General features: G+C 57.9%; 2 protein-coding genes across 13 annotated transcripts in view; both read right to left on the reverse strand.

Moving 5' to 3' along the window:
* Nucleotides 1–1,169: 1,169 nt before the first annotated feature.
* On the reverse strand, nt 1,170–18,448 carry AFAP1L1 (actin filament associated protein 1 like 1). Of its 2 annotated transcripts, XM_042826563.1 has the most exons (19): nt 18,390–18,448; nt 8,497–8,625; nt 8,256–8,339; nt 7,890–7,987; nt 7,650–7,761; nt 7,272–7,370; nt 6,667–6,878; nt 6,136–6,315; nt 5,441–5,527; nt 5,123–5,216; nt 4,884–5,036; nt 4,542–4,753; nt 3,834–3,979; nt 3,197–3,275; nt 2,965–3,079; nt 2,600–2,764; nt 2,193–2,371; nt 1,845–1,973; nt 1,170–1,452 (listed from the first exon to the last, which is right to left on the reverse strand). In XM_042826563.1, the coding sequence occupies exons 1-19, from the start codon at nt 18,403–18,405 to the stop codon at nt 1,429–1,431; spliced, it is 2,313 nt and encodes a 770-aa protein (XP_042682497.1). In that variant the 5' UTR covers nt 18,406–18,448; the 3' UTR covers nt 1,170–1,428. The 2 variants fall into 2 exon arrangements, with proteins under 2 accessions (XP_042682497.1, XP_042682498.1); XM_042826564.1 differs by lacking the exon at nt 7,272–7,370.
* A 1,062-nt stretch (nt 18,449–19,510) lies between these two features.
* Nucleotides 19,511–23,348, reverse strand: part of ABLIM3 (actin binding LIM protein family member 3) — a 35,002-nt gene continuing 31,164 nt past the window's right edge. For 5 of the 11 annotated variants that reach the window (XM_042826458.1, XM_042826457.1, XM_042826455.1 and 2 more), the window contains 9 exons: nt 22,537–22,671; nt 22,262–22,326; nt 21,968–22,115; nt 21,708–21,737; nt 21,189–21,247; nt 20,794–20,854; nt 20,591–20,598; nt 20,001–20,081; nt 19,511–19,762 (listed from right to left, as the gene is read on the reverse strand). In XM_042826458.1, the coding sequence (XP_042682392.1) occupies nt 19,649–19,762; nt 20,001–20,081; nt 20,591–20,598; nt 20,794–20,854; nt 21,189–21,247; nt 21,708–21,737; nt 21,968–22,115; nt 22,262–22,326; nt 22,537–22,671 (701 nt within the window). In that variant the 3' untranslated portion in view covers nt 19,511–19,648. Of the gene's footprint in view, nt 19,763–20,000; nt 20,082–20,590; nt 20,599–20,793; nt 20,855–21,188; nt 21,248–21,707; nt 21,738–21,967; nt 22,116–22,261; nt 22,327–22,536; nt 22,672–23,225; nt 23,235–23,348 lie in introns of all 11 variants that reach the window. The other 6 variants (XM_042826448.1, XM_042826456.1, XM_042826452.1 and 3 more) reach the window with 2 other exon arrangements.

The following is a 23,348-nucleotide window of genomic DNA, read 5'->3' on the forward strand; positions in this document are numbered from 1 at the left end:
GAGCGCGGGTGCTGCGCCTCGGCGAGCGGGAGGAAACTGGCGGCTCCGATCCCGCAGTCCTGAGCCCGCGGTGCGCTGCGCGAGGATCCGTCCCGCTGCTCCCGCAGCCGCTGTGTGCGGGGCCTCAGGCCACGCTGGCCTTCCGTTGCAAGCAAGAGGAACGACACCAGTCCGCTCCCTGCAGCCAGGGGAGGGCTTTGCCAGTGCCAGTGGTTTTATTACGAGCTGCTGACCGAGTTAAAAGGGCACCAAGCTGCAGAGGATAACTGTCGGCAGTGAGCACAAAGCGGCCGTGGGTGCTCCGTTGTCCCTGGCACACCGGCCTGGGCCTTCCCTTTTCGTTCCTCTCCCTGTTTCTACCTGTGCTGAATTACCTTCCCCCATTCCTCCTTTCTGTTCCAGTCCTCTCACTTGAAAGCACTTTTTATTTTTTTATTTTCAAACTTCCCCTTGCTCCACATTGACGACGTGCTTTGGCAAACTGTGTCCCAGGCCCTTCTGCTCCCCTGAAAGCAGCACGGGGTTGGGGAGTCAGGCTGCCTCCAGCCTTAGCTCTTACAGCCTAGTGTGCTGCTCAGTAAGGTCAGAAGATGCCTGCTGTTAATTTGCTGATGCTTGAGCTTTGTTCCCAAAGGATGCAAGTGTGCCTGAAGGACAAGGAGGAGGCACTCAGTGAGGACATGCAGCTGACACACAGTGAGCCAGAGGCACAAAGAACCCTGAGATGAGACCCCATGGAGCTGAGAGCAGTGAGAAGGGTGAATTATGGGCATGTCCAAGGGATCAGGTCCTGAGCTCATAAACCCCAGTGTCCAGGCAGCCAAGGAATCCCCAAAGAATCCAGTCACTTTGGAAAACATTAGCCAGGCCTCTGGTATCCCTGGGGTAGAACATGGATCTCGATGAAGCAGAGCATCCGATGGCTGCATCAGTCCCACACGCTGTCCGTGTCACACAGGTACATGCCTTGTGCCAAGCTCCTGGCCATGCAGGAGGACCCCCAGAGACAGGTTCCCCAGTAGTATGTGACCCTGATTGCCAAAGGAATCCTCTTCCCCATCTGCCTCCTCATCATAGAATGGATTAGGTTGGAGGGGACCTTAAAGATATCTTGTTTCAACCCCCCTGCCATGGGCAGGGTTGCCAACCACTAGATCAGGATGCCCAGGATCCCATCCCACCTGGCCCTGAGTGCCTCCAGAGATGGGGCATCCTCAGCTTCTCTGGGCAGCCTGCTCCAGCACCTCGCTCTGTGTAAATCCCCTCCCGCCCCTTTCCCCACAGTTCATAGTATTGCCCATGTGGCAGGCACTGTAGCACAGGGGCAAGGGAGGCGACACTTCTCCCCACGCCTGGGAAAGGGGCCTTGTAGCTCCTCAGTAGGCCACAGTGTCCAGTGGGGCCTGGCAGGTGTTCCCACTGCCTGGTTTAAGTCTGCTTCTTTTCCCATTCCTTCAAGAGAAAAGGAGAAAAAGAGGGGTATGAGGAGACATCAGAGGCTGAAGAAATGAGCACCAAGCCCTTTGAGGGCCTCCTTCCCTCCCGGGGGCTTTGCACCACCCCAGCATCTCCAAAGGCTGGTGAGTGCTGCCCTGGGCACTGAAGAGGTGATACTTTCACTACTGCCCACCCAGCCCTGGGACCTTCAAATCTCCTGCAGGCTAGGCTCATGTCAGTAGCCTCTGCCACTGAAGGGGACAGCCCACATGCAACCCAGGCAGCATCTCTTGTGTTTGGAGTAAGGATCATCCACAATCCCCCAAATTCTTGGTCAAATATGGGGACAGGATGAAAAACTGAGATTTCTTTGGGGGCCAGGGAGGAGAGGAGGAGTGAAGCAGGACCTTGGCCTTCCTCAGCACATTGCCCTTGTTGGCAGGAAGGATGGAGGGGCTTCTCTTTCTCAGTTCAGCTGCACTGTTAACGGGAACCAAGTGCTCAGGAGGGCTCCCATTTGGCTTGTTTGTAGCTTCCTGCGGAAAAGAGAATAAGGATTTACAAATCTTAGGGAGCAGAAAGTGCCAAGAAAGCACAAACTGTCATGAAGTCAAAGCTGAGGTCAGTGCTTTGCTTCCCACCTCTAACCACAAAGTGACAAATATCAGGGGTGCCCCCTCATCCCCACGTGCTGCTTGCCCCCACCCCAAACCCCTTTGCAGGTGCCAGAGGAGCAAGGAAGAAAGGGTGCGTACCCCATTCTCAGCCTTGCTGGTCACAGCCAGTCCCAGGGCCGGCCCTCCTGCCAACGACTGCTTCAGCTGCTCCTTCACTTCACTCAGCTGGAGCTCCAGGTCGACGCGGCGCTCCTCCTTCTGCCGGCATTGCTCCTCCAGCAAAGCCACACGCTGCTCCAGGTCCTGCAGCTTCACTCCTGATCACACAAGTGCTCCGTTCAGTGGTTGAGGCTGCTGGGCTGGGCAGCCATCAATCCTCTTGGGTAGTGACACTAGATGGGGCTGCTGGCCCAGCTGTGTGCTGCAGCCAAGCCTGACTATAGGCACAAGTGCCACGGCCACGCTGCCAGCCCTGCATTGCATCCCGGTCCTTCCCACCATACCCGGGTGCCTTCGAGCATCCTCAGCCACAGTATGCAACCTACCTGAGCTGCCTTTCATGGCTTCCCGCAGCTCCCTCCTCTCTTTCCGCAGCAGCACCAGCTCACTGCGAATTGCTGCTTTTTCCTTCTCCAGCTTATCCTTCTCTGTCAGAAACCGCCTGGCATCCTCCTCAGCCCGGTTCTTCCCATACCTGTACTGGTTGGCATCTGCATGCACAAGGAGAGCCCATCACAATGGCTCCAGCCTAAGCAAGCCCCACCTGAGCCCAATCCAAGCTGCAAGGACACCTCTCATGGTCCCACTGGGCTGGCACAGCTCAACCCAAGATGCCTTGGTGGGATCAGCCTCTACACAGAGGCCGCAGGCTTCCCCCATCCTGAGGGTCCCACTGCAGACCCCCACTCACTCGATGCATGTCTCTTCACTTTGACCTGCGGGTCAATTCGCCGCGACTTCTCGCTGCAGGAGGAGGCATGGCGCTTCACCTGGGCTCCTGCTGGCCGTCCCGACTCCTCGTCTGCCTGTGGTGGGGACAGGAGAGCATGCTGAAACACCTGTAGGATTGCCACAACCCACCAAGGCTCCCCAGAACACCTCCTCCAGTGGTGGGACATGGTGAGGCCCTGAGTCACACTCACCTGAACCTTCTCGTAGGGGACATCATCATACACCACGCGGGAGGAGTCGGGCCGGCTGTCCTGGGAGCTGCTGGCCCACCTGTGGGATGAGGGATGGTTGTGCCATCGGCCTCCTTTCCAGGACATTCCTGCCAGCCCCACAATGGGCACTTTGATCTCCCAGCTCTGGGCAGGGACATAGCTTTTGAGTGCTCACGCTGCCCTAGCCAAGCACACATATCCCTTAGGTTCTTCATCAGCATTACTAAAGAATCATACAGTCGTAGAATCATAAAATGTCTTGGGTTGGAAAGGACCTCAGAAATAATCTCATTCCAACTCCTCTGCCACAAGTAAGGTCGCCAGCCACGAGTAGGGTTGCCGACTACTAAATCAGGCACTAGATCAGAATGCCCAAGGCCACATCCAACCTGGCCTTGAATGGGGCATCCACAACTTCTCAAAAAGCACCTTCTAATTTCAGTCCTGCCCAAGGGAAGATGCCTTGCTTTAAGAAATGCCAGCCTCTGGGATGTCCCTTCTATCTCCTGGGATCTTGAGAAAACCCAATCACAGCCCATGCCCCTGCCCAGGAGCCCAGGATGAGGCTCACCATCCTACCCCATTGTGGTTTAGCACAGCAGGAGGAAAGTCTTACAGGTAGGAGTGCCTCACGGCTGTCACAATGTTAGCAATCGTCTCCACATCCACGTAGTCATAGTGCAAGGCCTCCGGTGTGGTCTGGGAGCCCGTCTCCACCAAGAGAAGGCCCAACCAGCGGCCCAGGTCTTCTGAGCAGCTTGCCTGTGGAGAGAGAAGGGGCTGCGGAGCATGCCTGGCTTCAAGTGACCCTCACTCCTACCCCAAAACACAAAGCCTCACTGCAGGGAAGGACTCTCTATGCAAAGCACGTGTGCAAGATTTAGGAGAATCAAAGAGAAAGCACGTGCATTCCCAAGCCCACAGCAAGCTGCCTGTTTCAGCCCTTTTGGCCTCCTCACTGCACATCCCTGCACCATAAAGGCACCCTGGGCTTCATCAGCGTGTACAGGAGGGGAAAGCGAGGCACCATGTGCTGGCTTCTGAAAGGGTTGATTTTCTCCTAATAAAAGCCAGAACAGCAAGTAAAGGTGAACTTGGGACAGAGGAACGTTGGTAGCACTCGAATGGGGCTGAGCATCTCCAGACTGGGCTCCATCCAAAGAATGATGTTTTAGTGGACGTGCTGGCCATTTAGTAGGCATGGCAATGACGGATTGACAATTGGACTAGGTGATCTTGGAGGTCTCCCTATGATTCCAAGGTGCTCCCCCAGCATGACAATCCTCCCAGGAACGTGCCCAGGGAGGTGGTGTGCCCTGCTCACCTCTAGAGCGGCCACCTCCTGCCCATTGCGCAGGATACGGAATGCAAAGGGGTGTTTGGGACCCAGTCCTGGGACCACCTCACAGCCCCGGAGGTTGATGGCATTGACGTGGGTGCGCAGGTCGGTGCGGTCCTTGTGGAAGTAGAGGGTGTTGGCCTTGAGGCGGCACCAACGCTCCTTCCAGCACTGGTTGACCAGGACGCTCAGGTAGCCTGGGAACAGAAGAGTCTCAGCACCATTTTGGATCCCCAAGGAGTGCCCTAATTCTCCATCAGCTCAATGGGAGCTCCCACAGCCCCTCATAAGGGAGCTCAGGACCCTTCTGCCCCTAGCCCCACGAACCGCAGCATGGGATATCCTCCTCAGTGGAGGAGGTCTGCGTATCCTCAGGGGAAGGCTTCTTCTTGGAGAAGCTGATGATCCTGGTGATCTTCTTCCCTGCTGCCCGGCTCATCGAGCCCTTCAGGTCAGCCAAGCCGCTCTTCTTGACTTTCCCTGGAAGAGAACAGCTCCGATAGCCCCCATCACCCATCGCAGTGTCCCTGCTCAGTGGGCCAGGATGACATCCCATCTCACCATACCATTCTCGCAGAGCTCTCTGCGCGCCATGGGGGAGCAGGTCTCACCCGTCGCCACACTGTCTGAGTCAGAGGTGTGCTTCTCCTGTGACAGCCTCTGTGGAGAACAGTGGAGCATGCAATGGTTCAGCAGCATCCCTCTGCCCAGCCCCAAGCGATGACCACGCATGGGCTTTTGTCCCTCCAGCACAAGGCTGGGACATGCACTCTGCGCTGGGAGCCCATTGGCCCTGCAGACCTGCTGTGAGGATGGAAGGTCACCAGCCCCACATGGCACGTGGGCCGGTTCCTGTCCTCTCAGCCACAGCCAGAAAATATCACCTTATCCAGATCCATCTTGCAGGGCATCACTGGGGACATGGGGACTTCCATCCCACTCGTTCCTGCAGTGCTTGCTTCCTTTATCACCTGCAGAGAAAGGCCTCTGAGTAGCCCCTCACAATGGGCTGGGGACCAAGGCAACTGTCCCCACACTGCCAAGCTCCCATTGCACAGCCCAAGCCCAGCTGGCCGCTGTGGTCTCTGCAGCACCCAGCTCTACTGCCCACCATGAGCCCTGCTTGGGACACAAATCCTGCTTGCCTGAGGCCCCTTCCAAATAACAACTGCTGTTGAGATGCATGGTCAGAGGGTTGGACATGAGGGATCTGGGATCTGCACAATCACATTGCCAGCACTACACACCCCGCTGTCTCCCATGTCACAGTTCCTGCAGGAGAGGCAGCACAGCCCCTTTCTCAGCCCAGGGCTCGCAGCAGAGATGGCCCCTTCTCTGCCTCCCACGCCCAGAACAAAGACAGGAAAGGGCCACGAGGAAGAGGAGGGGGTGAGCAAACATCCCTATTCCACTCCCTGGTGAGGGGCTCAGGCTATCGGCACAGGAGCCGCCCAGAGCTTGGGAAGCAGCTAGCCAGTCGTCCCCATGGCTGATAAGAGCCAGAGGAAAACCCCCTTCCCTTTCTTCTTCCCCAGGGCAGCCAGAGGAGGCTGTGAGCAAGGGGGAGGCAGCAGTCTACCTTCAGCCATTCTTCAGCCTGCTCCTTGCTCTGCACAGCCAGCACCAGTGCCTCAGCGCCAGACAGTGAGAAGCGCAGCTCATGCTTCTTGCGTCGCCCATCCTTGGGGACATAGATGACATTGCAGGTGCTCAGTGGCACTTCCACATGTGGCTGCCGGTCCTTGGAGCTTTTGTAGCACTGGGAGAAGCAAAGTGAAGCAGGGCTCAGCTGATGCTGCTGGATGCATCCATGCCCAGGATGGTGGGTAGGGATGAGCAACCCTGCAGCCAACGGCACAGATGGAGGTGGCTGTGTCTCTGCTATACAGAGACTCAACAATACCAGGGCTGCAGGATGCCCTCTCCCTTTCCTTCGGTAGCCAAGGGACCCCAAAAGCAAGAAGCCCTTTGTTTGCATGCAAAGGAAGAAGTAGCAACCCCTGCATGTGCTGTTGGTTGGTCGCAGTCTTGGAGCAGGGTTTGCTGACCTCCCCCTAGCCCACCTGCAGGTGTCTTCCCACCCCTGGTGCCCCACCAGCACCGGGCTCACCAGCAGTTTGCCATCCCGTATGATGGTGAGCTGCTTGGCCCACTGCCCGAAGCGCTTCTTGCGCAACAGGAAAGCACAAATCCTACAGTCCTTCACCAGGTTCATGGAGGCTTCTTCTGATGGCCACTGGTGTGTCAGCTGCTGACCTTTCCCCTCCTCCTCCTCTTCATCATAAGATTCATAGGAACTGCTCATGGCATCTGAGTCGTTGTCTGGAAGGGAGTAGGCAAGTCACCCCACTCAGATGGAGCGGCTCCACATCCTGCTCTGAAAGCAATTGCTGCTTTGACCCCACTACTCCTATGTCCCCCATTTCCGCTCCACATTACTCATGATGCTTGCAGGCCAAAACCCAGTCCCAGGCATTCCTGTCCAAGCCCCAGGGCTGGCTTGTTTCTTTGCAAGTCTCACACTTTTAAAGGCTCCTGGTGCAGCAGAGAGGAGCAGCTCAGGAAAGCTTGATGCCTCCCCTCCTGCCTGCGCTGCAGCCAGGCACAGCCGCATTGCACCTTCAGCACGTAGCAACTCAGTTTTGCTTGAGCCCATGTTTCACGCCCACTTCCTTGAAGCTCTTCCCTGCCTGGTGAGGGCACCCAGGTACCTACAAGAGTTCTTCTGCTCCCCGTTCATCCTGGTGACGGGGTAGTTGCTGTCTGCGTCCTCATAGTAGCCATCCATGATAGAGTTGGGGGGGCTGGAGCTGTCTGCAGGGGAAGCAGAGGATGGCCAGGGCTGTGGGTAAGCCTGCAGTCAGGCAGAGCAATGTCCACCTGCTGCAAGCGCACACAGGCACCAAGGCTGTCACCTCTGCTCACTGCTCCCTCCCCACCAAGGAGCAAACAGCCTGGTGCAAAGCAGCATGGTGGGACGGGACGGGAAATAAGTGGGCGCAGTGCAGTGCGGGTGGCTTCCTTCACCAGGAGGGTCTGGCTCTGCCTGTTTGGCTGTGGGGCAGGTGGGATGCGGCCAGGAGCAGGACTCACTGCGGGAGGTGATGTACTCGGGGGCCTTGCCCGGGCCCAGGGGCAGCGCTTCCTCATAGTAATCCTCAGGTGGGGGGGTGGTGGGTAGAGGCGGAGGGGGGTCTGCAGGAACCTGTGGCAGAAACATCAGCGAATGAGAGGCCATGCATCCCCGAGGGGCCAGCAGGGACTCTGGTGTGAGAGGTGGGAGCAGGTCCCACCTCCCTGTGCTGGTGCAGAGTTTAGAGTATTGGGACATACGCTCTTAGCTGGCTGGCTCCTCGCGAGCTCCACACCGATGCTGTCACCAGTATCCCCATCATCCTCCTGCATGTCCCGGAGATCCCGCAGGTCACAGTCTGGATTGGGAGGAAGCGAAGAGGGTAAGGGAGTAGCAGGACCCTAGAGTTGGGCATCCATGTCCCCAGGGAGCTCCAGGCCAAGCACCCATGGGCATGGCTATGGGGCAGCAGGAACAGGAGCCCAGGATGACAATGCCCTCCCCGGGCACAAGGACACAGCTTCAGCCTCCCTCCTGCCCCCCTGAGAGCCCCCATAGCCAGCTGGGAGCCCAGCTCAGCACCTGATAGTGAGACCCCAGCACCATCCTGAGATGGTCCCACGTACCAAACTCCTCGAAGAGAGACTCCACAAAGCTGGTGCCATTGCTCAGGGAGGCCGTGTTCACATACATGAAGTCTGTGTCCTTCCCTGGGAGTGAGGAGAGAAGCTCAGCCTGGAGCTGGGCAGCATGGCCAGGCACCAGCACCTCTTGCCCCCTAGATATGCCAACTCATGGCCACAGAGCAGGCTGGAGACACGGTACCAGTAGGACAGCCACTGGGTGCCATGGCAGTGGAACACTGACCTGTGGGTGGCTGCAGCTTCTGCAGGATGGAGGACACAGCCACCTTCTTTTCCTGGGCTGTGGCACTCAGGTACTCATGGTCCAGCAGCTTGAGCAGGATGCTGAGCTCTGGCAGGAGCTGGTCCAGCACTGGGGGAAGCAGAGAAAAGCCCATGAACGTAGCAATGTCAGGATGCTGGGCTTCACCCACAGCCCCTCTGCGTGTAGGGAAGGGCACACAGAACAGAGGCTCAGCAGAAGAGGATGGGACAACAATGGCACATGGGACGCATGAGGTATTTTCCAAGCCAATCTTGCACATTTTGATTCAACTTTTGGCTCAAAATTGTGACAAGCTCAGGAACTGAATCAACCTTTGCCTTGAGGACATTCTCCCCCACATCACAGCCAGGCATGAAAAGCACAGGGACAACACCAGAGGTGCTGAAATAAATGTGCAGAAAGATTCAGAGAAGGCAGAAAGGGCTGCGACACATGGAAGACCCCCGTGGGGCTGAGATGTTGGGTTGGGCTCGCGGCTGTTTGCCAAGTGCACACGTGCTCCTTCTGCACACACCCGCACACAGGCGCTGGGATGCAGCCTGTGGGTGGAAACTTGAGCTCTGCAAGCCTGCTGGACTGCTATCAAAGGGCTCAGCACGTGAATATTTCCATGCAGATAACACTACACCTCTGTCCCACCTACAGTGTAGCACGGCTGCTGGTGCTCGCTCTCTGGGATGGGAAACCTGATGCACACCTGCTGTGTGCTGCTGCAAGGCTGCACCCATGTGTAACACAACTCCGTGTGCTTGAATTTCAGAGCAGGCTTACAGAAAAAATTAATCCCTTCAGGCAGTATTTGGCACGCTGGTGAGGAGGGAAGGGAAGGCATTGCCACGCAGCACCCCTGCTGCAGGCACAGTGCTGGGCAGCAGCTCTGCTCAGCCCCCGATGTACTACAGGGCTCTGAGCACCCCTCACTGTGCCCATGCTGCCTGCAGAGCACCTCCAGCCCTGCTCAGCCCATGGTCTGAAACAGAGCCCCGCTGGTAACCAGAGCCCCAGAATAGAGCGGGGATGGGCTCCTCAGCTGCTCCAGCGTGCAGCTCTCAGGCTGCTCTCCTGATTTCTGCTGAGCAAAACAGAGCTGGAGACAAAGCCCAGCTCCTGTGTTATGTGGGTAGCACCTGTAGCATCCAGCACCTAGACGGCCCAGCTCAGAATGCCAACAAACCTGCGGCTCTGGAGGCTATCGACAGTGAGGGGAAAAAAAAAACCAACTGTTTCTTTCAATGCAAGTGTGAGTGAGATCTTGGCAGCAACTGAACATCATCAGAGCACAGCTGGGGTGGCCCCACAGCTGGCTGTGGGTCTGCAGGGACAGAGGAGAGGCCAGAGGGGACCGCAGTGGCAGCTGGGACGTGCTGAGTGATGGGATGTTTGGAAAGCACAGTGCATGCCTCATGGACAGAGCACACAGCCACTGGGTGCACTGCTGGACCATCACTTCTCTGCAGGGACACAGCAGTGGTGCTCAGAGGAAGGACTGTCTGCCTCATGGCTGCAGGGCAGTGCAGAGCCAGGCAGCGGTGAAGGGATGTTTCCCAGGGCGAGCAAAACATCCCTCAGCCAAAGGGGAGCCCAACGTGAGCCAGCTGATGCTGATCAGTGCCCAGCCAAGGCAATCCCCCCAGGCAAGAGGACAGCATGCCCAGCTCCAAAGCACCGCTCCCCAGGACGCAGGCAGGATGCAGCTCACATCCTGCTGCCTCTGCTGATGGTCTTCTATCTCCACAGACCTTCTGCTTCCTCCTCCTCCCCAGCGCCAAGCCAAACACCAGCACAGCCCTTCAGCATGACTCTGCCAGTGCCCGTCTTCCACACCACCCCCAAGGAGGGCGGTGAGCACCAGTGAATGGGCAGCATCTCCCAGCCCATGGAGAAGGAGAGGGCAGCACAGTGGGACCAGGGCTGCTGCTTAAGCTTTGGAGCTGGAAAAACATCACACAGCACATAGGTGGGTGGGTGCTCAGCTCCCACTGCTCTTCCTTTCCACTGATGCAGGGGAGAGGGGCAGACTTTCCCAGGATGCATGCAGAATGGAAACGGTGGAAACATACTGCCAGGTGAGACATCCTGCTCTGGCCAGCCAGGATCCAGCTGCAAGGCTTGGCAGGGCGCTGGGCTAGTGAGGAAGCAGCTGAGGAGAGAAGCAAGACGTCCCGCCAGCGCCTGGGGAGACACTTACCCACTCCCTGCCCCAGCTCAGCAGATAAGGACCATGCTCTGTGCCACCTTCTCACAGCACACTGCAGCCCACGGTACATCCCCCAGGACATCTCCCATCACAGCTCTCAGAGCCATGTCAGGGCACCAGACCAACTGAGGGCCAAAGGGCCACAGAGCAGGCAGCGCCTTGGCCAACGAGCACTCAAAGCAGAGCACTGAAGGCTCCTTTGTTCCTCCCCAGCTGAGCTGTCCCCTGCATCTCCCTTGTTACAGCTGCCCCTGGAGCCGAGGGGGGGGTGGGGGGGTGAGCCGCTCAAAGGGGCCTTGATCTACAGCGGGTGCACAGAGCCGAGCCTGCGCCTGGGGGAGCGGAGGGAGAGAAGAAATTAATTTCCTGAACTTGTTCAGCTCCCAGCCCACAGGAGGTTAATGAGCTGGCTGCAGGAAGCCAGGGGAGAATGCCCACGGGTCACTGCACGGATGGCACAGAGGGGCTTGGTATCTGGTGCCAGCACACAGCCCACCCTTGGGCGAGTAGGGCACCGGCCGCAGAGAGCCCAGCCCATGTTCCCTGCTGCCAAGCAGCAGTGCAAACACAGGGTCCCATCTGCTGGGTGCTGCTGGAGTTTCTCCTGCAGCCCAAACACCATGAGACCAGTTCTCTGTGCTGGGTGCAGGCATCCTAGGATACGGAGCCTTGTAAAGGAGATGTGCTGTTCTCCACGTCTACTGCAGCAGGGATGGGAAGATGTCAGAGGTCCCTGTGCCTGAGAGGGCTGGGAGCTATGGAGGCAGATGGCTTTAGCATGAGCTAAGCTGGGCTGGATAAGACACAGGTCAGCACTCCTGGGACAGGAGGTCTGGACACCAGCAACAAGAATGATGCTCACAACACCACCAGGATGCTGCTGCTGCTGCTCAGGTCAGCAGGCAGTGCTTGCTCTGCATCCCAGTACACCCCACAAACAGCATCAAGCAGGGTGCCTCTCTCCACAGCAGCACCCCACACCACTCTCCACCTCGTGCCCAGGCCAGCTCTATTCTTAGACCCTGTGAACACATTCCTCTTGGGAAACCGTGTCCTCTGGATTGGAGATAAGGCTCTGGGCGCAGCTGCAAAGCATGTCCCCTCTCCTCAGCCTCTGCTCAGTCACAGGAGCAAGCAGCAGCTCTTGCTTCAGCAACCTGCAGGGAAGTGGAGGAGGAAGAAGAGAAGAAGGAAGGGGAAGAAGAGTCTCCGGCCAAGCTAACGCAGCAGTTTCCGTGTACATGGACTGTCTGTCACAGAGGCAGAGATAAGACCACACACGTGTGGCTGCAAAGCAGAGCTGGTTGGCAGCCACAGCCCAAAGGAGCCCCGAGGAGGGGGAACAGTTCCAGGGAGCAGCACTGCAATATCACTGCCGAGATTCAGCCCGTGGCTCCGTTGTCCCCTCCAGGCCCCGCTTCCTCCCACACCAGGTGGAGGCTGGGGGCGAGGGGGGCCGGGGGAAATCGGATGCTGGGAGTGACGGCCATTGTTTGTAGCTAAAATAAAAACCAAGCAAAAATAAATCCTTCCTGTTGGCGTGGGCAGGGCCCCAGGATGCTCTGCCTGTGGAGGAGCCCTGCTTGGAGTCGCCACTGGCAGTAAACAGATGTTTATAGCTCCTGGGATGCCAGAAACAGGGTGGGGTGCAGGAGGGCAGGGGGCCACTGCAGCACCTGAGGGCAGCGGCACTGAGCACTCAGAGCAGCTCTGAGGGAAGGAAGGCTGAAGCCTCCCAGCCCAGTGCTGGGGGGTCGTTCCCATTCCCACAGGACTGTTTCCCGCATTCCCACAGGGCAGCAGGCAGGCGTTCCCACCATTGTTCCTCCACATCCATACTGCCTGAGGCCCTGCAGCATCTCAGCCCCCGGCGGGCACAGGGTGAGCTGCACTGGGCTGCCAGCAAGGAGAGCCTGGAAAATCCCCTCCTGCCTGAGTGCGTACCCAGCAACTTGGCATGCTGCAGCACAGAGGGTTTAAGAGAAAAGCAAGCCATTAATTATCACATTCATGCTCTGGAAACATCCCATAACAGTGGAAGATTTGCTCAGGGGCCGCTTGATGTCCATGAATCATCTCCTCCTTGTGAACAAGGGCCCCTTGAGAGGGGTGGGTGGGGGCAGTGTCTCCACTTCCAGCACTAGCAGCCAGAGCCTCAGTGCTTCGGGCTCCTCCTTTGTGCCCCCAAACCCCCTCTCCAACCACCCCCACAGCCATTAACCCCCACCTTAGGGCACCCCAGCTCAGGGGTTGCAGCACCCCCAGCACTGAGCACAGTTGGCTCACACCTCCTGAGTGCCTGTTGCTCTGCAGGCAGCAGGGACCTGCAGGACCTGCAGCACTCTGTGTGGCCAGGCATCGGGCAAGGCAGGGGCACAGATCTTCTGGGGAGTTCATCAACACAACTCTGCAGTATTTAGTATCCTCGGCTGATAGCCTTGAAAGGCTGGGAGCTGGGAGCTGAACGTGCAACATGCCTGCTCAAGGGGACAGGAGGTTCCCACCGACAGAGCGACCACTGCATTCTCATCTTACAGCAAGGAGCCCACAGCTCACTGCCCTCTGCCCTGCTCCAGCACTGGGACCAAGGGAGAAACACCAGGGAGACAAAGCAGACAGAGAATGCTTTACCCTTTGAAACGTGCACCCCAGGCACTCAGGGCTGTGCTGACCACCGGCACACGTTTGCTACTGCTGTTTTCAGCATGGCTTGAGAGAAGGGCCCTGTGCCTGGTCCAGCTATGTGCCAGCAGCAGCTCTCTCCCTGATATAAATAGCTCTGCTGAAAGCCTTATCTGGCAGCCCTGCTCTCAGTGACCCCAGAAGCCAGCAGCTGAGCCGTGAGCCCGGCCCAAGGGGAGCTCAGATCATGCTCCAAACACGCTCTGCCTGAGCCCCCTCTCTCAGCCCCCCCAGGCCCATGCCCTGCCTGCTATGTGATCACCAGAGCGCTTGAACCACAGCAGAACGGCTCCATCAGCGTGAGCTGCAGAGGTAATAATTAACAGGGGAATGATTGAATCACCCCCAACCACCTCCTGTGACCGAAGCAGATAAGGAGCCCTTTGGTGCCCCGTGCTAGGGATGCTACCAGGGGCTGCCCCCTCTGCACTGACATTTCTCCATCTCCTGGAGAAGACTGTGGAGGTTTGTTTTAGCTCACCCAAAGCAAACTTTTCCCTTCTGAAATGATGAGGCTGCATCTGCCCTGACCCCAGAGTTTTGTGTATCACCTTCTTTTACTGCTGAGTGAAGCAAGAAGGTAAGCAAACAAAGGTACAGGGACACGGCGAAGCCTCTGGGTGAGAATTCCCTGAGCTCAGGCACAGCCCAGTGCCAAGGACACAGCTCTGTGAGCACACAGGGCTGCACTCAGGGGGTGACATTTCAGCAATCGGTGTGATGCTCTGCAGGGAGTTTGGGAGCAGGGAGTGGGGCTGGGTTGATAAGAGCTGCTGGCTGAGAACGTGTTTAAGTAATGAAAGGAAAAGAGAGGTTTGAGATGCCCTTTTAAAGGAATAGTTGGGCAGGGGCAAGACCTGCTGAGCAATGTATAAAAACAAGCTTCAGGCTGAGGAGAGATGTTAGGATTAGCCAGAACCCAGAATAAACTCTGCTATTTCCAAGTAAAATTTTGGCATTGGCCTCTTCAAAACCAGCCCTGCAGCAGCAGCAGGATGCTGCCGTGCCCCCACACCAGGAGTGGCCCCAGCAGTGGGACAGAGCAGCACAGGGTGGCTGAGGCACTGCCTGGTGCACACCCTGCATGCAGGGGACACAGCAGGCACCTCCTGAATGGGCATCCCAGCCCTACAGATGGATGGAAGCTTTCTGTGTCCTAGGCATCACCCTTCCCCAAAGCTCCATACAGCAGATGTGCTTCTTAAAGGAAAAGTGCCATGGTGCCATTGTGTACAAGAGGACACAGGACTCTCCCCTAGAAGTGGGCAGGGTGGGGGGACACAGGAGCTGCAGGATGGATGGGGAATCAGCCAGAGCTAGCTCTGCCTCTCTGAATGTATCCAGCCATGCTGCATGATGGGGACACCTCCTTCTGGAGGTGGTGGAAGGAGTGAAAACCAGCAGGGGTAGAAAAATCCCATAGGGGCAAAATTGCTATGAAGTCAGCACCACAGAACCAGCCCTGCCCAGCCCTGTGGGATGGACACCGTGGGGGAACCCATAAGGTCTCTGCACTTTGGGGGCTGGAGCCGTGCTGCCGTAGCATCCTCAAGGGCAGGATAAGCGTGTTTGCTCAGCTGAGAACAGCCCTTCCGTTTCCTTCCATTGGCGAGCATCAGGTGCAGCAGCAAGGCCACCAGCCTGCAGCATTTCCTACCCACTTAACCCCTTCAGGGCAGGAGTGGAGCCGGGACAGCCAGTGCAGCATGGTGGGAAAGCCAAGTCCAAGCACACAGGACGGTGTGACCGCCCAGAAAGTGCTGATGTCTCCATTGATGCCGGGACTGGTTCACCCTACCTGCTTTTAGCTTCGGCGTACAAAAGCCAGCTATCAAACCTGTTCCTACACATCTACTTCTGGCTCTGCCCTGTACAACCTCAGTTTCCAAAAGCATAAGATGACACTGGCACTATGTCACATGGAGGCTGAACCTGCCAGACAGTGAGACACAAATGGACTGCTCTGCCATCGGCGAGTCTGCAGGGTCAAACGTTCAAAAGCACCCGGGAGAAAACCACAGCCACTGCTCAGGCTGCTCCTCACACACCTCCCTGGAGCTCTCCTGCTAATTGCCAGCAATCAGAGCACACAGGGGCGCCCAGACCTTGCTCCTATCGCTTCCAGGATCACATGCAGGCAAAACCCACTTCAAAAAAAAAAAAAGAAAAGAAAAAAAAGATTTTGAACATAGAAACTCCTCCCAGCAAAGATCTGCGCTCATTCCAAACTGTTACGAAATGCCAGTGTTTTCCCTGCCTGCCAAAAGCCCTCCTTTGATGAGAGGTGTTATCAGAAGCAAAAATCGAAGAGGCTGAAGAACCCGAGGCAGGTTCCATAGGGTGGGCCCACCAAATCAGAGATGTTCATCCTTCCCTGCCACAGAGGCTGCAGATCGTTAGCACAGAGGGGCTGGAGCTCACTGAATGATGCCACTGCTTTTGGCAGCCGGGGGTGATGACAGCTGGGTGTTGTTGGCCATGGCAGTGTCCGGGCTGCGGGTGGCAGGGCCCAGCACTATTCATGCCAAGGCTGCTGTGTGAAGCAGGGACAATGCAGAGCTCCTCAGGGATTTTCTGACCAAGCTTCCTACCCTGGGAGAGGGATATTCCATACAGGTTATGTAGAAGTGGCAGTTTTGCCATTAATTTACATGGGAAAAAGATTCCTTCCACACAGGAGGAAATACTCGTTCCTTTAGCTGTGCCAGACTGGACTGGTGTAGGGAAGAGTTAAAGGATTAGGACGTGAGTCTGGGATGTCAGAAACCACTTCAAGCCTCCACTTTGCAAAACCCTTATCTTGTGTCCCAGCAAGCAACTTGGCCACAGAACAACAGGCAAACACTGGGCCGAGCCCAGCTTTCACTCCCTGTTCTCCTCTACAAAGCCCTCCAACTGTTCAGGATGAGACAACTTCAAAACCTCATACAAAGCTTTCCTGGGATGGGATGAGGAGTGCCGGCCCTCCTGCAGGCAGCATTTTGCTGTATGCTGTGTAGCACGGGGCACGTCAGCATGCAGCTCAGCACATTTCCACCGGAAAACAGCACTTCCAGGTCAAGAGCAAGGGTTGGAAAGAGGCAGGTTTCCAGGCAGTCCCATGCGATAGGAATCCCTGGGTTCACTGCCTGGAAGGTGCTAACACAGCATGAGCCCACTGCTTCCCACCCTGCCCAGCAGCCCCACCGCTGCATGGGGCAATGACCCACTGCCTGCCTGCACTGGGGCAGCCCAGGGACAGCTCATCCCCATTCCCTGGGCTATAAACAGGACCCCGCCGCCAGGCAGCTCAGCTTCCAGCGGAAGGAATGGCTGCAATGCGGGGGAGAGCTCGGCACTTGCCTGGTGCTAACAGCTGGCCTCAGAGCTCCTCGCCCCTTCACCAGGCTGCATGTGGGGCTCAGGCAGCAGGTCAGGAATGAGCCTGGCTCCCTCCCTCCTAGCCCAATGCCTCCCCATTCTTGTGGGTGAGCTGGAGCCAAGTTTATCCCTGACACATCTCTGCTGGCTTCACTGGATTTAGACCACAGATATGGTGCAAGATTGAAATTCTTGTGGCACAAAAGGTCAGAGAAGAGTTATTAATGAGGAGAAGCAAGCACAGCCCAGCTGGAGCAAGGCTCATGGCGTGGAGCATCCCCAAATCACAGGCACATCCATAGCTCTCCATTGGCACAGCATTGAGTAGCTGCTAGAGAGTATGGAGAGGCTGGAGACTGAGTCAGAGGCCCCTCATCCACCAAAACTCCATGCCCTCCCTGCACAGCTACAGCCTCAGAGGGATCCAGTGGCTCTGGTGATGAGCAGAACAGTCTGGAGAAGGTTTACATTAGCAAAAAGCAATCCGAGTGCCAACAGCCATTCATTACACACACAGAAAGTTAAGCAGCAGGCACTTCCACCACTACCATAGAAGGCACCTATGAGGGGGTAAAAGAAGCAGCACAGCTCTGCCTCAGTGGGGAAACCTTTGCAAAGCGGGGCATGGCAGGCATTGGGGCAGTGGGCATCCATGCAGGAGTCATGGACAAGGACCTCTCCATGCACATCCTGTGCCATGTCTGGGCTCATCTCTACTAAGCCAGTATGGGCTCAGCAGCATGCCATCACCTCCCCACGATGTGGGGAGCCCTCAGTGCTCATCATGTGGGGGTAGACATCCATCACAGGAGGGACATCCTCCCAGCAGCCTGCACAGCTTTCTCCTTTGCCCATCAATGAGGTGCTCTGGGCCCTGGCACCACGTGTATTTGATAACAACACTCCTCCTGCAGCAGCAGCCTCCTTCAGAGCCAGCACTGCAGGGCAGGTGGGCTGGGTGAATTGCAAGGGGTGGCTGTCCCTGTTCCTGTCCTCTCCTGTGATGCCATGCAATGTACTGAGCAACAACACTGCGTGCTGCATCCCCAGATTCGAACTCCTCACATCACATTTCTACTGAGGAAACACCACCCCATCCTTTTCCATCGGGAGGGGGAACTCCTGACCCTCGGGTCTCTCCGGCGCTGACCCCGAGCAGCACACACAGAGGCTTTGCCTTGCAGAGCCACATCCCCGGCATCATTAGTACTGCTGCGGCACCAACCAAGGCCGGGACCCGTGCGTGCTTCCCCACGCCTCCACCTGCTGCCTCACAGCCCCGGGGCAGCGCTCGGCACTGACGGGCAGCACCACGCCGCTCCTTCCCCGCAGCGCAGTCACCGCATCGGGGCAGGTCCGGCTCCAACCCGACAGCCCCGTGCGCTCGGTGCCACTGCCGCGGCGCGGAAACTCCCTCTCCTCAATCCCGGGACCTCCTCCTCCCCGACGAGCGCACCGAGCGCTCATCCCCCGCACAGCCTCCCGCAAGGCGCTGCCCTTTCGCCCGCCCGACCAACGCCAGCCCGCGTCCCAGCCTCAGGTGACGACGCGCATCGACCCCCGGCCCTTTCCCCCGCGGCGCCCGGTGCCGCCGCCCGCGCCGTGCCCTCACCGCTCAGCCGGTCCATGGTCCGCACCGCGAGCAGCGGCGGCCGCCCCGGGAGGAGCGGACTGGCGAGTGGCGGCGCGGTGCCGGCGATCCCGCAACGCCCCTCCCTCGGCGCGGGGCAGCACCGGCACGGCCCCGCCTTGAGCCGCGCCCGCAGGGATGCTGCCCCGCCCCGCCGGGTGCCGACGGCTCCGGAGCCGCATGCGGAGCTCCGTGCTTCGCCTCGCCGTTCCCGGGGCTCTCCGTGCTCGCTCTCTCCTGGCGTCCCTCGACCCTGCGTTGCCGCTGTCGCTGTGCCCCGACGAGAACTGGCGCCTGTAGTGCGGGGCACCATACAGCCGGCAGCCCCTTCTGGTCCCCTGAGCAGCCCAGCCCTGCTCCCCCTGCGCACAGCCCCGCAGAGATGTGCCCCCATTAGACTCTGTCCTTGGGACAGAGCCCCAATTCCCTCTCAAACCAGAGGGTCGCCCCGGGCTGTGGGCACAAGGGCACAGCCATCCCTATGGCACAGCCAAAGCAGCACCGTGGGCACTGCAGCTGCTGTGAGGCACCCGCTGTTCTCTGGGTCACGGCAGTCACTCAGCACGTCCTGAGCGATGGCAGCCCGTGGGGTGCTGCTGGCTGGCCGCTGTCCCAGAGGTGTGTGCCGGGACTCTGGCCCAGTTATCCCATCGTTGCTATGCTGGGAGTGGTGAGGAACAGTTACTTAACGTTCATAAAATGTTTTGAAAATTAAAAGCTTCTCATTGTTGTGGCATTATTATTATGAATTAACTGAAGCTCTGGCCTCTCCAGGCTTTATCTCTCGCACTGCTGCTGGAAGTTCTTCATAGCCCCGAACAGCCGAGCTTGATTTAGGGAGCTGTAGTTTATATGGGTGAAATCATTATAAACCCAATTGGCTCATTACTGCTGCACTAAAGCTGACAGCAGCAATTACCGGTGTGCTGTGACCACATCCACTCCCACCCTCAGCACACAGCACAGGGCTTCCAGAGCTGTGGCCGCTGCAGAGGGTCAGCACTGACAGCACCCCCCCACCCTGCCACCTTCAGCCCCCAGAAACCCCCAAAGATGGATGCAGAATCAAAGCTCGAGAAGAAAAAGAAACAAAGAGCACAGAATTATCCATGAGACTCCAATTCACTCTCAGGGGAGCAGAGGGTGCCTCTGCCACGTACAGTACTGAGAATCATACAGAGCTGCAATATAGAGATCTTTCTATGTATATATTTATAGGTATGTATATATTTATAATGCCTTTAAAACAGCCGCGCCTGCTTCTTCAGCTCGTTCCTCTTCCAGAGGGCCAGGCGGTCGAACTCGGCGATGGTCATGCCAAAGATCTGGTAGAACTCCTCCTGGGAGAGGTGCCGCTGCGGAGAGAGGAGCTGCTGGGCCAGGGCCACCATCCCAGGCTGATGGCAGTGCAGGGCTGCAGCTGGAGGGGGTCTGGCAGTGAGACCCCCCCAAAGGGGTGCAACAGGGGACTGCAGCCTGCAGCTCTGCTCGCACAGGAGATGCTCCTTGCGTGCCCGTGAGCCCCCCTCACTGCCCCACGTGGGCCAGGGAGGGTAAGCCCCAAGGAGATGTGTCCACTGGAAGATGCCTCACCTCTAACCGAGTCCTGTCCACATCCTTGGGCAGCTGGTTCCTTCCCCTTGTCTTCACCAGCAGCAGCTCATAGGGGTAAATCTGCGCAGGGACAGCAGCACCATGGCAGCTCTCTACAGCCAGCAATGGGGCACCAGGACAATGCCTCCCCCTGCCACATTTTGGGGGGGCTTAAATAGCACAGCAGGGCTTTGGTGGGACAGGGTAGAAGGTGGCTTGCTTTTGGTGTGACCCTAATCCACCTGTGTGGCTCTGAAATGGTGAATCAAAGTTCTGCTACTCACTCTGCAAAGCCAGGAGTGACCCAGAGGTGAATGTGAGCTGGGAACACGAGCACAGCCACCCACCTCTGCCTCGTGCCAGGGAGACACTGCCGCCTAGCACAGGGCTGGGGACCCAGGCAGGAAGCTGAAGCTCTGTTGGGAGCCCTACAGTCCCAGGATGGGCTGTCGGGATGGGGATGGAGGGGGAAGAAGCCAGGGAGAGGGCAAAGCTTCTCCCTAACAGGGTCTGGGCACACAGGGGCACCTCTCTGGGACCTCCTCTGGGTGTCACCTCCAGGTGGCAGTCACGCTTGGGAGCCATCTTACCTTGTACTCTGTGGGACACAAAAAAAACAAGAGACATGAGCCACTCACACCAGCAGCCCCCTCCCGGGCTGCAGGGACTCCCCCATCTCTGCCCTTGTCCCTCTGGTCTAGATCCCATTTCTGGAGCTGCCTGCAGTGGGGCAGCAGCCCCACGGCACCTGCTGGCCCCCCACCCTGCCTGCTGCCCAGCCCCACAGCCTCACCTCGCATCCCCCAGTTGACGGCGTTGGTGCTGTCGTAGTGGAAAAGCTCCGCGCTGGGCGGCTGCGGGAGGGATTCAAGGAGAGAGGGAGGGGTGAGAAGGGGCCCCTCCAGACAGTCTTCTTCCCAGCACAGCATCTCTCATGTCCCCAAAAGGGGAAGACACCCCCATGCCTGGCAGTGAGGAAACTGAAGCACAAGCAACAGGGAAGTGACAAGCCCAGGTCTCCTAAGCTATAGGGTGTGAAGCAAAGCAATGTGAGCTGCAGGACGGGGATTGAGACCTGCAGTGGGGCAGGCACAGCTCTCTGGCAGTGCCCACTGAGGGTTATTTGGGACTGGCACAGCCAGGCATGGCAGCAGGGATGCAGAGAAGGGAGCAGCAGGAGGCACTCACCCTGTGCAACCCGTTCCTCCTGTAGGCAGGGAGAGAGGCTGACTTGGAAATGAGGGGATCTGGAAGGAAACCACCATGGAGCATGAGTGAGACCGCAGGACCAGCCCAATGCACCCAGCAGCACTGCTGCATGCCCATACCTCCCCTTTTCTGACACATCTCCTCAGCCACTGCTCCCATGCATGGCACAGATGTGTTCCTGCCTCCCCAACCCAGCTGCTCACAGTCTGGTTGAATTTCCATTATTTCTTCATTTCTGTCCAGCTCCAAACTCACCTGGCTCTATCTCCTTTCCAACTCCTCCCAGTGTGTTTCTCTCCCATGGCAGCCTTCCCTCCTCCATCCCAATAGCCCCTTTCAAAATCTTCTTCCCTCCTGCTCTGCCCTGGCACAGCACAGGGCTCCTTCCTCTCCCCACACCTCCCCAATCCCAGCATGGCTCTCTGGGCTCAGCTCTCAGGCTCTGGTCTCCACACCTGGATAGGACCATGCCCCAAGGATGAGGGGTGGTACACTCACCACTGTCAGCCAGGTAGTGCATCCGGGGGGCTGCAAGGGGAGCACAGCCAGGGTCAAAGGATTGAGCACTCTGCACCACGCAGAGATCCCCCCCCCATCCCGTGGTCCTCCTCAGAGCTCCCCAGGCATCCCCACACAGTCCCAGCCCCATGAGAGCATGGAGGCTGCACAGAGCCTCAGAAAGAAAGGGGTCTCCTGGGTGCATCCCCTGTTCCCAGCCCCTTCCTGCATGGGACAGAGGGGTGGACAGTTGTGCTTACAGCCGTTGAGGGAGCCCTCATAGCCAGCCGTGTGCAGGGCTTCTCTGCTGCTGGCAGAGCTGCGGGGTGGGGTCCAGGGGTCTGCATAGGAGTTGGAGCGCGCCTTCATCTCCTCCCTCAGGATCAGCCTGCCAATGCCGCTCTGGATCTGGGCAGAGAGATGGCAGTGCTGGTTGGGAAGCATCCCAGGGCATGTGGCACCTCTGGGCAAAGATGTGACAGGCTTTGTGCCTTCCTGACTCGCTGCCACCCTCTGTGACCACCCCACCAGGCTCGAACAGGGAAACCTCTTACCTTGTGCATGCCCCGCTCATAGCCATCCTCTTCACCTCCTGATGAGAACCGCCGGGCTCGGGGGGCTGCAAGGAGACATGTGGGGGTCAGATTGGGGCAGAGACAGGAGACGGCCCCCAGAGGCACGGGGACAGACAGATCCCAAGGACTGCTGGGATTTGGGGGTCACTCTGGTACGTATCTCAGCTCAACCCCATCTTTGGGTCCAGGTGCAAAGCAGGGTGATGCCCTCTCTGTGGGTTTTCCATTCCCGCAGTGCCACGGATGGCTGTTACCTTTGGGGGATCCCTGGAAGGACCAGTACTCTGACTCGGAGTGGTAGTAGGGGTCGGGGGAGTAGGCAGGGCTGTACTTGGATGTCTGTGCAATGTCCTCACTGGTTTTGCTTTTGGTGGCTGCAGGGACGTTGTCTGCAAAAGGAGAATGGGGAGCTGTAACAGGGACATCACATTTATAAAAGTTCCACACCAGGATGAAAGCAAACCCTCCTCTCTTCCCAGCACTTTGTAATAAATTGTGTTTGGGAGAGCTCAGAGCAGAGCTGGAAATAACCCATTCTCAAATGACTGACACCTCCTGAAAACAAGGATGCAGTGGCAGACAATGGTCTCCAGTGCAGGGTCTGGCACTCCAGCAGCCTCAGTACCAGCAGCACCATGTCCCCAGGCTGTCCCCTCTCCAAGGGCTATGGCTGCACAGGCACACAGCAGGGTTCACACAGGAAGAGATGGAGGAGGGCACAGTCCCTCTGGGGCAGCCAACAGGTCACCATGGAGAGCAGGGGGGGGGACCCCAGCAGCTGGGGAAGGGGTTCAGTCCCAAGGCCAGGACACTTGCAGGGGGATGGGCACTGGGAACATGCATAGCCCCTGGCTCCTTCCAGCCACCCTCTATGACTGTCCTGGAGGCAGCAGGGGAAAGGAGGTACAGGCAGAGCCCACCACCCAAGCACAGGGTACCTCACCGACAGCAGCTACTTACAGCAGAGGTGCAGGCAGACAGCAAGGCAGCGGGCAGGTGGGAAAGGGAGCCCGCAGAGAGAGAGGAGACACAGTTACTACTTCAGGCATCTGCACTTCATGCCCAG

This window comes from Centrocercus urophasianus, unplaced genomic scaffold (genome assembly GCF_019232065.1).
Source record: "Centrocercus urophasianus isolate 14NV4802_14NV808 unplaced genomic scaffold, USGS_Curo_1.0 seq_26, whole genome shotgun sequence".
NCBI classification, from domain to species: domain Eukaryota; kingdom Metazoa; phylum Chordata; class Aves; order Galliformes; family Phasianidae; genus Centrocercus; species Centrocercus urophasianus.